Genomic DNA, 14,165 nt, shown 5'->3' on the forward strand with positions numbered 1-14,165 from the left:
CCACTGGGGCTGTGCAGGGTGTTTGCAGTGATGCTCTTTCCATGCTGTTCCTCGGGTGCTGGGAGAAGCAGCATCAGAATTCCCCAGGCACTGCACTGAGTGAGTCCATGGGATCAGATCCCCCAGGCCCCTCGGTCCCCTGGTGCCAGGCTCTGGCATCCACCCAGGCACCCACTCACCAGGAACACGCTGCAGGAACAACAAAAATGTTAAAATTTAATGCCTTGGCTAATGGGCTGAGCAGAATGGAGCAGAAACCTGGAGAAAAAGGGAAGAGGATGAGCATGGCCTGGCCTAGGGAGTCCCTAATGGCTTCCCCCAACACCCTCTGCTTCCTGGAAAAAGAGGACACCCTGCTTGGCTCACGGGACCCTCCTGCCTCACTAAATAAAATCCCACCACAATGTGGGACCAAGGAGCCAGTCATGAATCCGTGTGGCTCCTGGTGGATCCCCACAGAGGCTCCTGGTGAAGGACAGACCCCCCAGGATGAGACCTCGCCCATGGGAACCCAGGTTCCATCATCCTCCTCCACCACCACCTGCACCTCTGCTGGTGTCCCACAAAACCATGGGATGCTGAGAGCAGGGAGAGGCACAGAAGGGCAGGTCAGGACATTCTGCTGTGCTGTCTGGGTGGATTTGATCTGGGAAGAAGGCTGGGAGAGCCTGAACTTCGTGCAGGTTCAAAAGAAGCCACAGCCTAAACAAGTCCTTTCTCCCTGCCTGCAAGAGAGTGGAGGGAGAGAACTGCCATGGCTTCCACCTGCTCCTCTGGCTCTGGAGCTGTTGGAAGGGGTGCTTGGGACACTGGCATGGATTTCCAGGGCTCCCTTTCAAATACTCTCGGGACATCAGACCCACAAATCCTGCCTGAAGCTCGGTCTTGCTGTGTTCCCCATCCATGTGTCCTTTGGGGATCTGCTCAGGGCCCTGTCCCCATGGGCTCGCTCAGTCCCAGGCTGGGAGCAGCCACCCTTCAGAGGGAATTGGGAAGCCATTCCCAGGGATATAATCAGTGCCAAAACCCCAGCATGGTCCCAGTTGAATCCCAGTGGGGTGTGGAGCAGAGCAGGAGTGGAGGCAGGAACACACTGGCCAGGGCTGGTGGTGGTGGCCACAAAGGTCCCTCAGCCACCACGGCCACCCTGGCTGGCCCTGCCCAGCCTGCCCAGCACAGGGCTGTGGGATGGGGTGGGATTCCAGCCCCATTTGAGCACCCTCCACCCCTGGGACACCAGGCTGGGGTGCCTGTGTCCCACCCCACACCGAGGCAGGACACAGACCCATCCCAGGGAAGGGCTCCTTGTCCCCCAGGCTCTGCTGGGTTTGTATCATTAATTATCCACGTTTGTACTTTCCTCAGGAATTTGTACTCAGGAATTTTTACCTGCTGGGTTTTTACAGCTTGCTAAATAAGCAAATTCCTTGCCAAAGAACTTGGGAGACGTGGGGAGCAGTGGGGCTTTGCAGACAAAACTTTTCCAAGCTGCTTTATTGGACTTATAAAACGCAGTTTAACCCTTTTCATCAGATTGCTTTGCATGAGGTGGCAGGGCAGTAAAATGCTCATTTCTCCATGGCATTCCCAATGAGTTACAGCTCGGTTTGTGGCAGGAACAATAAAGGGGATGGGAACAGAGGAGAGGGATGTGAGGGGAAGCACAGCCAGCTGCTGGGTTGGCGTGAGGCTCAGACTCACCCTGAGGGCAAAACCCGAATGCTGCAAAACAGGAATAAAGCAATTAAATGTGATGAATATTTGAATGTGGGATTGAAGGGGCTGGAATCAAGGCTGGAGCAGTGCAGGAGGCTTGGAGAACAGGCATTTCAGTGCCTGTTTGTAATAAAAATTGAGAGATAAACCATGTGGTAACAAATTATTTTCACAAATTCTGTTCCCTTCATCTCCCCAAACAGCTGTTCAGCTCCATGGCATTTCCATTCCTTCTGTGTTTTTAAAACATAAAGTTACCAAATAAATTTAAAAATAATAAAAAAAAAGGTGGATGGCTTCTCCTGCCTCAGGGCTGGTCCAGGCACAGTCCAAGCACTGCTGCTCCCTCTCTAGGGATGGAGGAGCCCCAAATTGAAACGAGGGCTGGCACAGTCACGGGTCGGGGGGACTGTGGATTTTCTTTAAGAAATGGCACTTTCAGCAATGGGATACAGCAGGCCCGGGGCCTGGCATGGCCACATTCCCAGGACAGGTTCCTCCTCCTGGTCCAGTGATGCTGGAGGCTGGTGTGGAATTCCCACCTTGTTTTTTCATGGATCAACAAGAGGAGGTCCCTGATGGGGCCATGTGAGAGCTGGTGTTTCCTGTGGGAGGCACAAGGACACTGGGGACACCTTGATGTGTCTAAAGGGAGCCTGGAGGGAAGATGGGCACAGACCTTTTATAAGGGACTGGAGAGCCAGGATACAGGGAATGGCTTCCCAGTGCCAGAGGGCAGGGATGGATGGGATATTGGGAAGGAATTGTTCCCTGGGAGGGTGGGCAGGCCCTGGCACAGGGTGCCCAGAGCAGTTGTGGCTGCCCCTGGATCCCAGGAAGTGTCCAAGGGCAGGTTAGATGGGGCTTGGAGCAGCCTGGGATGATGGGAAGGTGTCCCTGACCTAGCAGGGGGTGGCACTGGATGGGCTTTGAGGTCCCTTCAACCCAAATCATTCCATGCTTTATGATTCCTTTACCTCGGGACAGGTGTTTCTAAAGCAGAGGCCTGCAGAAACTCAGCCTCATCCCTGAAACCTATTCCACATCCTTGGCCCTTGCAGGGATAAGTGTAATAGAGGAGAAGCCTCTCTGCAGGGATCCAGCAGTTTGCCAGGAGGTCCCTTCTTTATGTTCCCATCACCTGCTCCATGCCTGCGGTCCCTCCCTCCTCATCCCAGGGGCCTGGAGCCGCTCGTCTCTTGGAGACCCCAAAAAATCCCCAACAGTGGTGGGAGCAGCATGTCCCCTGGCTGGGGAGGCTCAGGAGATCCCTGTCCCTGGTTCCTTGGAGCACACAGCCCTGCTGGGATGACAAAGGGTGATAATGAGATTAGCCTGTTAATGATCACCATGGTAACGAGCTCGCGTAGCTGCACATCCCGGAGGGAGCCCTGCTGGGGGGAAAATCCGGGCAGCTCCGGCCTCGGATCAACGTGGGGTATGGGGCAGAGCAGGAGTGGAGGCAGGAACACGCTGGCCAGGGCTGGTGGTGGCCACAAAGCCACAAAGGTCCCTCAGCCACCACGGCTGCCCAGTCTGCCCAGCACAGGGCTGTGGGATTGGGTGGGATGGGATGGGATGCCAACCTTCCTCAGCTCTACTGGGCGGGCTGGAGAGGTCTTGAAGTGGGTTTGGAGCAGTCAGAGGAGTTTTGGAGGTGTTTGGGAGACTTCGGAGGTGTTGTAATGGTTTTGGAAGCGTTGGAGGGGTTTTGGAGGCATCAGAGGGTTTTGGTGGTGTTGGGAATATTGGGGAAGTTTTGGAGGGGGTTTGGAGGTGTCGGAGGAGTTCTGGAGAAGTCAGAGGAGTTCTGGAGGTGCTGGTGATATTTTGGAGGCACTGGACTGATTTTGGGAGTGTTGGAGAGGTCTTGGGGGCATCTGAATGTTTTGGTGGCATAGGAAATATTGCAGAATTTTGGAAAGGTTCTGGAGATGCTGGGGTAGTTTTTCTAAGGATTTTGGAGAGATTTTGAAGGTGGTGGAGGGGGTTTGGAAATGTTGGGAATGTTGAAGGGTGTTTGGAGAGGTTTTGGAGATGTTGGAGAGACTTTGGAGAGGTTGCAGGTGTTTTGGAGGTGTCAGAGGGGTTTTGGAAGTGTTAAAGGGGTTTTCAAAAAGTTCTGGAGGAGTCATAGCAGTTTGAAGGTGTTGGAGGGGTTTTGGAGGCAATAGAAGGTTTTGGGTGTGGTGGAAATTTTGCTGAAGTTTGGAGGTGTGGGAGAAGTTTGGAAGGTGCTGAAGATACTCTGGAAATGTTGGAAGATATTTGGAGGCGTTTGAGGGATTTTAAAGGTGATAGATTTTAGAGGCATTGGAGGTGTTTGGATGGTGTTGGACGGATTTGGGAACTTCCAGGTTCTAGAGATATTGGAGAGATTTGGGGAAGGCTGAAGAGGTTTTGCAGGTACTCGAGGGGTTTTGAAGGTCTTGAGACGTGAGATTTTGAGGGTGTTGGAGGGTTTTGGAGGCATTGGAGGGGTTGAAAATATTGGAGAGATTTTGGAGAGCTTGCAGGGGTTTGGGAGAGGTTTTGGAGATGATGGAGAGGTTTTGGAGTAGATAGAGAGGTTCTGGAAGTGTTGGAGGGGTTGAAGAGGTGTTGGAGAGATTTTGGAGGTTTTGGAGAGGTTTTGGAGGGGTTGGGGAAGCTTTGGAGGGGTTGGGGAGGTTTTGGAGGCATTGGAGAGATTGTGGAGGGGTTGGATGGGTTGTGGAGGTCTTGGAAGGTGTTGTAGAGCATTTTGGAGGTTTGGGGAGGTTTGGAGGCTTTGGGGAGGTTTGGAGGTGATGCAGAGGCCGGTTTTGGAGCCGGGGCTCTGCCTGGGGGTGCACACGATGATCCTTCAGCACATCCAGGCTGTCTCCTCACCTGCTCCTCCCTGGGCAGCTCCAGCACCCTGCCTGGCCCAGGAACAGCATTTTCCCTGGAGGGATGAGCAGGACTGGGGCCTGTTGGGGTCAGTGCTCTGCTGAGAGCGTGGAAATAAAATCCTCCTTGAGGGAAAATCCTCCTGCAGACCCCGTGGGGCCGCTCAGCCCTAAGCTCCTTGCGGAGCCCTGGGGACAGTTCCAGCCCCACAGATGGTTTATTGCCCCTCCTCCCGGTGTTTAATCCTCTAAAGGAAGTGCCAGCCTTTGCAATGTCCCCACAGGGCTGTTCTCCCCTCTAATGCCCGTTAAGCCGCCAGGCTGAGCCACCTCTTGTCACTGCAGGTGCCACAGGAATTTGGGAACCATAGGGAATACTTCGATCTGTAGATGTGTATCAGCCTCACTGGTATGGAGTTGCAGTGGGTCTCAGCTTCTTGATTTTGTGAGGCAGCTGTTAGGGACGGGATTTCAATTTTCCTAACATTAATCCCCTGGATTAATGGGTCTGGATCTCCCTGTTAATGTCTCTGCTCCTGGCCAGGTCAGGCAATGGAAAACTGATGGCTCCAAGGAGCTCCAGGCTGAGACAAACTCGGGACAGGGGAATAGCCAAAGGATTCCATGCCATGGAGCTTTGTTGGCCTTGCTGAGGAGGGTTGGAAGGGTTGGGGGTTTGTGTGGCCCTGGTTCATTTAATTACTTAATTAGTTACATGGGCACAAAGGCAGGACCCACATGCAAAAGCCAGGACCCACATGCTGAGCCCTGGAGGCTCCTCATTGGGCAGGAGCCAGGAGGCAGCACAGGCAGCCCTGGGGGCTGGGATGGGGTCGAGGCTCAGGGCCACATCCAGGGCCACCTCCGGCTCCAGCTGCAGGCTCAGGTCCAGGCCCTTACCCAGGTCAGGGTCCGTCCCGTCCCGTCCCGTCCCGTCCCGTCCCGTCCCGTCCCGTCCCCAAACCCATCCCAGCCCCACCTCATTCCTATCCCATCCCAGCGCTCTCCTCATCCACGCCTCCATCCGTCATCCCAGGCCCCGCCCACAACGGGGCGTATCGAACCATAGCCCCGCCCACCGAGGCGCGGCCCAATCCCCGCCCATTTCCTGCCGCGCGGGAAAACGCCTCTGGCGCATGCGCAGTGCGGCGGGGGCGGGGCCAGGCGCAGCTCCGGGCGTGCCCTTCCCTCAGCGCCCCGCGAGGCGCCGCGCCCTTCTCCAAGATGGCGGCGGGCAGCGCGCCGCGCCGAGCTGCGCACGCGCGGAAGGCGCTGGCCCTGCCGTGATTGGATGCGGCCGCCGGTGAGCGCTTCCGGCGGGAGGGCGGGGCGGGCCCGGGATGCGCCTGGCGTAGCCCCGGCACCGACACCGGCCCCGGACCCGCGCGGGCCGCGCCGCCGCCGCCGCTCCCGCCCGTCCGCCCGCCGCGCTGCCCGGCGCCCCGGGGCTCCCCGTCCCGCCGGCCGGGGGAGGCCCGGGGGCTGGGTGCCGGCAGCTCTCCGGTGCCCGTGGCTGCGCGGCCGGCGGGGGCTCGCCGGTGCATGGGCGGGGAGGCCCCGCCGGGCCACCGCCGGCCATGAGATGAGCAGAGCGCGGCGTCCTGCCTAGAGCCGCCCCGGGGCCGCCGCGGCCATGGTGAGCTGGGGGAGCGGCGCCCCGCCGGGACCGCAGGGATGGAAGGAAGGACCGGGGGGATTGTCCCGGGGGGCCCGGGACACCGGAGCCCGCGGGGCCGAGGGGCGGCTGCAGCCCCCGAGCCACCGCAGCCACAGGATGTAAAAGCCGGGAAGGCACAAATCCCTCCTGGGAGCGCTGGTGCCTGGGGGTGTTGGGAATTACGGGTTTTATGGCGTTACAGGCAGTGAGCGAGGGGAGGGGGTGCCCCTGGATAGGGAAGTGCCCAAGGCCAGGCTGGACAGGGCTTGGAGCAGCCTGGGACAGTGGAAGGTGTCCCTGGACGTGGCAGGGGGTGGAACGGGATGAGCTTCAAGGTCCCTTCCAACCCAAACCATTGGGCGATTAAGAACCTCCGGCGCCAGCTGTGGGCTCGCCCTCACGGCCTCCAGTTCAGCCTTGGATAAGCGGTAGGAATGACCTGGATTCTGTTCTGCGATAGAGGCTTGGCCTTCAGCTGCCTCCCCGCAGCGCCGGCCGGGGCTCCGGGAGGCACAGGGACAGATCCGGCCCGCTGTGATGTGCCGGAGGAGCGGTCTCTGATCTCCCGCGGAGCCGGGCTGGGAGGTGGGAATTGCCTCCCGGGGATCAGCGCGCTGCTCGCCGTCACCATCCCGGAGCTGTCCTTGTTTTCCCCTTTTCCTTCCCGCAGGGAGACCTTGTGTCCCAGGATTTGTTGGGATGACAAAGGGAAGCCACCAGCGTGCCCTTTGCAGGTGGGCAGGGAGTGGGGAGATGCTTTCAGCAGCCCTGGATCTGCTCCTGGAGCTCTGTCCCTGCCTTACCCCCAGAGTCCCACTGAGCACAGGCCGGAGTTTCTGGCCGAGTTCTCACCCCCTTCTAGCTGAACCTGCCTTAGGTGTTGTAGGATCAGGCTTTGCGCCCCTTTCTTCCTGGAATTTGGGATCCTGGTTGTGAATTTGTTCACCCAAGAACTGAGATAATCACATCTGCTCGCTGTGATGTGCTCCTGGTACGTGATTGGTGTTTTATTGAAACTTGGATCTCTGTAGCCCCTTTGCTGAGCTTCATTAGTCTCTTGGGGAGGCTTTGCTGGGGTGGGACACGGTCTCCTCGGTAAACGCTGGCAGTGTTTTGTGGTAGTAGCCGGTGGGTGTGGCTGAGGGTGCTCAGGGTGGGCTCCTGACGTGTCTGCCACGTGTCCCAGCCCTTTGTGGGTTTAACTTCAGTCACAGGGTGACATTTTTGAGGTGGATTCTTCTTAGTGAACACCCCAGGTTCAAAAAAGGTGACTAAATGGATTTGGTAGGCCGGAGTGTCCCCTTCCCATTGCAGGTGGCAGAAGGACTCGTGGGTTCTCCCCTCCCTTCCCTGTGGACACACACGTTTGTCCTCCTGAATTACACCTTGTTTTCTTCTCTTTTTTCCCCCTTGAACATGCACTGTTTGGCTCAGCCACAAGTCCTGCCTGTGGAAGTTGAGAAGCAGTCCCTGGGCTGTGCTGCAGGATTTACTGTTGTAACTCATCATGTGACTCCTGTGCAAGATTTTCCTTCTGCTCCCATTTCCCTGGAGCCTACAGATGGGCATGTTCTGCTGCTAGTGCACCCTCCTTCCCGGAAACAGTTGGGAAAGTGTGAAGATGAGCTGCTGGAAGGCACACAGGGAACAAATAAAACATAATTAAACTCTGCTCCAGAATAACAGGCTGCTGGGAGCAGATTTTCCTTAGTGGGATTGAATGGGGTTGATATGGAAGGGTATGAGCAGGGATGAATTAGAGCTTGATTAACTGGGCAGGAATTTTGGGAGGGAATTGGGAAGGCAGGAGGGAATGCAGCAGTGATGCACAGTGAGCTCAGGCACTACAAATGTTGTAGAACAAGTGCCTGTTTGCTGGGCTCAGTTGCCACTCATGGCTCAGAAATCTTAATGCCACTGAAAATCTGGGTTCAGGGGAAGCTTTGGTCGTGCTTTGCTCTCAGAGGTGTTTGCAGAGAGCTCTGTGTGGTGGTTCCTGGGGCTGCTCCTGCCTGCTGGGTGTGCCAGTAGTGCTTGTGCAGTGTCCAGTTTGGGGCTTCCTGAGGGAAAAAAGGGGTGAGGATGCCCTGGTGTCTCTCTAGGGAAAACAGGATATTGCAGAATCCAGGTGGGTTTCTGTGGAGTTCACCTCTAAACACACACAGCAGATCCAGCGTCAAGCTTTTCTTCCACAGACCACAGATTATGATGTTGTTTCCTGCTCACCTTTAGGATCCTTTTGGAGGATTTTATGAAGAGCTTCAATGTAATTATTGTTCATGGAGCTGTCCTTGAAGGGATTTGTTTTCTGTCCAAATAAGCCATGTCTGTATCTCCTCACTCTTTCCTTCGCCTTTGTTCCTTCCACTGGTGAAGATGAAGCATCCTTGAAGCCCTGGGGGCTCAGCTGGGACCTCCTGAACAAACCGCTCCCTGGGAATTGCATTTGCAGCTCCCATGTGAGGCTGGAATTTCGGTGATTGCCTCCTAGGAAATGCATTCTTCAGTTATGTGAGATTGGTATCCTGCCAGCAACTGAAACAGCTCAGGAGCAGGGACTTCCAGGAAATGCTGCTGTGTGAGATTTGGGATGCAGAGGTGCTGGAGAACTGCAGGCAGGCTTCTCCCAGAACAAATGACACTTCCCTCAGGTTGGGCCTCCCAGGCGGGCAACAGACAATGGCAGGGGCAGCCCAGATCCAGGGAATGTCGTGTCCCTGTTCTGTGTGAGGCACACTGAGCTGCTGAAATGGGAGCAGGCAGTGGGTGTCTGCAGCTTGGATGTTTCTGAGTTTCCCACAGCAGCATCCTGGCTTTTATTCCGTAGCTTCTCTTAGCACCTTCCCGTGTTTGAGCAGTAAGTGCTGTCATTTTCTTGTGCCTGAAGCTGCCTGCTGATGGTTGGAGCCTTTCATTGAGGAAGGAGTGAAGTGTGTGTGGATTGCAGCACGTCCTGCCAGGTAATGCTGGTGAGCCCTGGGTTATCCTGGTGCTCGTGGTTGCCAAGGAGCTCCTGCTCAATTACCAGAATAGCTCCTGTCTATTCTGTGTCAGCCTCGCTGAGCTGGTGGCCCTGAGGCTGCCTCAGGCTGTGGCTGTGAACCAGAGCTGCCTTGGGGAGCACTCCTGCTGTTTGCAGGTGACCTTAGGACACTGTGACAGGAGGGAGCAGCAGCTCCTTGCTCCTGCAGAGCCCCTTGGCCTGGCTGTACCATCACCCCGGGGACATTTGGGCCCGTGAGCTGTGCTGCTGTTCCTGGCACAGGTGAGCTCGGGGATGCTGTGCTGTGAGGAGATGGGCAGGATGCTGCTGCTGCACAGGCAGAAAGTGTCGAGGTGAGCTTGGCTTCACAGTAAGGTTTTGGGATGAAGAGGGAGGTGAGGGTGTTGTCCCCTCCCTCTGTTCCCCAGCTGAGGTGCAGCGTCAAAACGACACCCCTAAGCCTGACGTTGTGTCTGCTCTCAGTGCAGCCCCTTCATGGCCAGTTAAAGTGAAAGCAAACCCTTTGTGGAGCCCTTCTGACTCAATCAGCTGCTGAGCAGAGAAACCAGAGAGTAGGAACTCGGAAGTTCTGGCCTCAGCTCCAACATCTGGCTTCCTTTTTTGGCCAGCAAGTCATATTGTGACTATGTGTGCCCCCCAGTTATCTCCCCTCCAATAAATCAGCAAACTGGAGATGATGATTAATGCTGGTGAACTTTCCCATCTCTGGAGATGAACCAGGAATGGGAAATGTAGCGGGAGAGCTGATCCCTGCTCAGATGCTTCCTCCAAGACCGGAGGTTTTTCTCAGAAGAAACTGCTCATTTAGCAGAGTGGTTGCACATAATCCCTTTCAGGACCTATAATTATTCCACTACATCCATATTTCAAAGACCTGGACAGCTAAATGCAGGCTGCAGCAGGACTAGGAGCTATCAAGGCAAAACGGTTGAGCCTCCAGGTTCACTAAAGGAGCCTGGAAAGCTCATTTCCACTGGCTGCTGCTGATGGATGGGTGGTGGTGGTTGTAATTGTTTCAGCAGAAAAGCATTAAAATCTGGCAGGTGGCACAAAGCTCCTGCCATGGGGTTCAGTGCTGTGCAGAGATCACTCCATGCATGGGTGCCTGAAAACTCCCAGAACTTTGGGTTCAGTTGGGTGAATTAATTGCACATTGTTAGGTGGTGTCATTTAGGAATAGAGTAGCTGCTGTTAATGGATTTGTGCATTAGTATATGCAAAGCAGAAGAAAATGTAGCTTTGAGATGTATAGACTCATGTGTGTCTGGTAGAATGTGCCCCCAAATCCTTCCAAATCATTTTCCTCTATCAGACAGCGGATATTTCCTATTAGGGACTGTATTTGTATTTGGGTCACTGCAGCCTTGGCTTTCTCTGCATCCCAGGTGTCAACATGGCAACCTTCTTATTTGAGAGAAAGAAAAGAAGGTGTTTGCTGCTTTGTCTTATCGAAATAAAATGTTCAGACTCCCATTTATATAGAATCACTTTTGGAATCCCATTTCCAGCATTTATGAAGTGTGCACCATGTGCCTGTTCTCTGTTGTAGGCCTCGTTGTTCCAACCAAAATATAAATATTAATATTTTGGTAGAGGAAAAGCAATTGGCTTTTTCCCTGATTCTGATGGTCAAGGACTTTCCTACTCATCCAGGCACCCCCTGGGGTTTATCTGTGGGTTCTCTGTCCTCTGGAATTTTGGGATGATGCAGCTTCTCCAGGGCTAAGAAGCACCTACAGCTTATGGTGAAGCAACTCTTTTCCAATCTTACCTTCCCTGCACAGACATTTGATTCCTTTCTTTATCCATGTTTCTCTTTTCTGTTTACACTCCAGGATACTGCCACTCCACCAGAACTATTCCAGGCTCTTCTAGCAGCACCACAAATTCCTTATTTTTTTTCCCCTCTGATCTTGCCTGACCCTTCTCCTATGTGGATCATTCCCAGAATTCCATTTCTTTTCCTATTTCCAGCCCTTTGCATTCATGCTCTAAATTATCTTTTATTTGTTCCAGCATCTCCAAGCTTGTGGCTGGATCTCTGTGTGTATTTTTAGCATTTTGACTTAATATTTTATTAGGTCTTTAATTGCAGCGTGGCGTTCTTCCCGAGAGGGATTGTCCTGGTTCCTTTTTGTCCCCTCTTTGGAGAAAGGAGTGTGCTCATCTGTTTTGTGTACTGGCTTGTCAGGATGCCAAAGCCAGCATTGGATGCAGCTTTCCAGAGGGGAATGAGAGGGTTTTTTTCCTTTGGAGGGATGTTTTGCCTGAAAAATCTGTGTTGTGCTCAGCTGGTTCCCTGCTGCTTCATTGAGTAAGAACAGAGCAGGTTTCTTCTGCGTTGCAATTCCACCTTTTCTTTGGGATGAAGAGCAGTTTGGCTCAGTAGTGGTTTCCCTGGTGTTTAAAATCAGGGTCTGGAGAGGGTACAGCAAAACCAACTACTTGGCGTGGCTGCTTTTGTTGTTCTTCGTCCCATTCCCTAATCCTTTGGTTATGGGAGATAAAACTGTTTTCTACAGTTCCTTGACTTCCTTTTTGCAAGTGTGAAGGAGGACAGAGTGATCCATGACCTGTGGTGTCTGGTGTGGAAGTGTGAGCTCAGGGGGCAGTTCCTGCTCCCAGTCATGGCTGGGGGTTGCACCAGCCCTTCCTCTGATCCCAGGGGTTGCTGGGTTTGGGAAAGCTGCAGGGGGAAAAGGCAGCTTTGGCTTTCAAAAGCTGCTTTTTCCTGTTTTCTGCTGGTGCTTGATGGAGCTGGTTGGGTCGAGGTGATCCTTTGGGTCCCCTCAGGACAAATATCCCCAAAGTGGCCCAGCAGAGCCTCCTGTTATGAGCAGAGAGGCTGGAACCTTCCCCTGGGGTTGGACACCCCGAGTGTCCCGGAGCTGCAGGGGTGAGCAGCAAAGTGCAGTTGTGAAATGCCCCAAAGTGCAGAAGCATTGCAGATGTCAACATCTTGTTTTTCTGCAGTTGGACTGGATGTTCTCCCTGCGTGAGCCGTCCTTTGAAAACATTTTAATGAACAAAAATCTTAGTTATTCCCATGGGGTTTCCCATGGTAGCTTCGTTGTATGTTCTTAAATGCCCAACACGAGTTTTAATGCTCTTGCCAGGAATAAAATTTAGAGTATCACAATCTTTTTTTCTTTTTTTTTTTGACAAGGAGTGAGGTTCTGCAAATTCCATGTTCCTTCTTTGAAATCAGGCGTGCTGTAATGTATTGGATAAGGTATAATCCTGCCCCCAAGTTTGCCCTAAACCTTGCATGTTGTGTAGCCAGGTGTTGGGATGGTTTTTCCCCGTGGTAATGGACTTAATCCTGCAGGAGTGGATGCTGGAGAAAAATCAGCAAGATTTGCTTGCTGGAGCTTCATCTGAGTAGAGGTGCTCCTTTAAGAAATATGCTGAATAATTGGGTTTTTTCTTACATTCACTTTCCTTTTTTGCTTGCCCTGGTGCTTCCCATTTCCAGCTCTGCATATGTGCATAATTCCAGAGACTCCTTCACTTGGGGCTACAAACAACTGTGATTCAGAGCCTTTCCCTGGGTATTATTGGGACTTGTCTGGAGGCTGAGATAAATAAGGGTTTATTTGTGGCTCTGCTGACAGTGAAGGATTTGAGATGTGTTTTTAAAAATCTCTTCCTGCATCTTGGACTCCTTCGAGCTGCTACACAACCACACCAGGTTCTTCACTCCTGTCACTTGGGCATCTTCTTTTCTTGTCTTCTCTCTGGTCAAAGGAGCTGCTACGTTTTCCACAAGTGGGGAGGAACAAGAGTTGGGGCATTTTTAAGTCTCAGTTTTTCACCTGTAAAAGCATGAAGAGTGTTCTCTGTAGGAAGAGTCATTGTAACCACAGGAAGGACAGGGAGCTGCTAGAGAGAGTCCAGGGGAGGCCACGGAGATGCCCCAAGGGCTGGAGCCCCTCTGGAGCCAGGCTGGGAGAGCTGGGGGTGCTCACCTGGAGAGGAGAAGGCTCCAGGGAGAGCTCAGAGCCCCTTCCAGGGCCTAAAGGGGCTCCAGGAGAGCTGGAGAGGGTCTGGGGACAAGGGATGGAAGGACAGGACACAGGGAATGGCTTCCCACTGCCGGAGGGCAGGAATGGATGGGAGAGTGGGAAGGAATTGTTCCCTGGAGGGTGGTGAGCCCCTGGCACAGGGTGCCCAGATAAGCTGTGGCTGCCCCTGGATCCCTGAAGTGTCCAAGGCCTGGCTGGACAGGGCTTGCAGCCACCTGGGATAGTGGAACACGTCCCTGCCCATGGCAGGGGTGGGATGAGCTTTAAAGTCCCTTCACGCCCAAACCATTCCATGATTCTGTGATAAGTGTGGGGTTTTTAAACAGACTTCAGCTAAGAAGGCTGTGCTGGGTACAGTGCAAGTTCATTGGACACTGCTGCTCATCTCTTCATTTCTGGACCATTGGAGTAAGGTGATGAGGGTGTTTTTCTTAACACCTTCTACAAATACTTTGTATAAGGATTTTTGTTATTCTCTTCACAAATACTTTCCTCACCAATTACTCCTTTCCAAAGGATTCCTTGGGATCTTTTTTCCACCTGCCTGTTTAGAAGTTGGGTTATTTCACCCAAACCTCTGGAAAAAGTGTTGTCTCAAAGTGAGTGAAGCTGCATTTGGGGCAGCCCTGTGGTCCTGCCTGCTTTGTTTAGGTAGAGAAAAGGGAAGAGTTCTGTTCTTTGTGGCCGTGGTGCTGGGGCTCCTGCACGAGCATTGCCTTAGTGGAGGATGGGATCTCTCTGCAAGGGGGCACAAGCTGCTTAGGGGGTGGGGAACCCAGCAAAGGGAGAGGGTGAAGTGAAAGGAGTGATGCAGTCTCAGAGGTGTGAGTTTCTAGACTTCACTGGGGGGAATTTAAGTCAATTCTGAACTGAGACAACGAGAGTCACCTTGC

At 53.6% G+C, this 14,165-nt stretch overlaps 1 protein-coding gene across 2 annotated transcripts in view; it reads left to right on the top strand.

Annotated features, from left to right (window-relative positions):
* Nucleotides 1-5,999: 5,999 nt before the first annotated feature.
* XPO6 (exportin 6) overlaps nucleotides 6,000-14,165 on the top strand; it is a 55,499-nt gene continuing 47,333 nt past the window's right edge. Inside the window, exon 1 of one of the 2 annotated variants that reach the window (XM_066197928.1) lies at nucleotides 6,000-6,222. In XM_066197928.1, coding sequence (XP_066054025.1) covers nucleotides 6,220-6,222 — 3 coding nt within the window. In that variant the 5' untranslated portion in view covers nucleotides 6,000-6,219. Of the gene's footprint in view, nucleotides 6,223-6,958; nucleotides 6,978-14,165 lie in introns of those variants that run through there. The other variant, XM_066197929.1, reaches the window with a different exon arrangement.

Source organism: Chamaea fasciata, unplaced genomic scaffold (genome assembly GCF_029207755.1).
Source record: "Chamaea fasciata isolate MVZ Bird 193981 ecotype frontalis unplaced genomic scaffold, bChaFas1.0.hap1 SCAF_16, whole genome shotgun sequence".
Taxonomy (NCBI): Eukaryota; Metazoa; Chordata; class Aves; order Passeriformes; family Sylviidae; genus Chamaea; species Chamaea fasciata.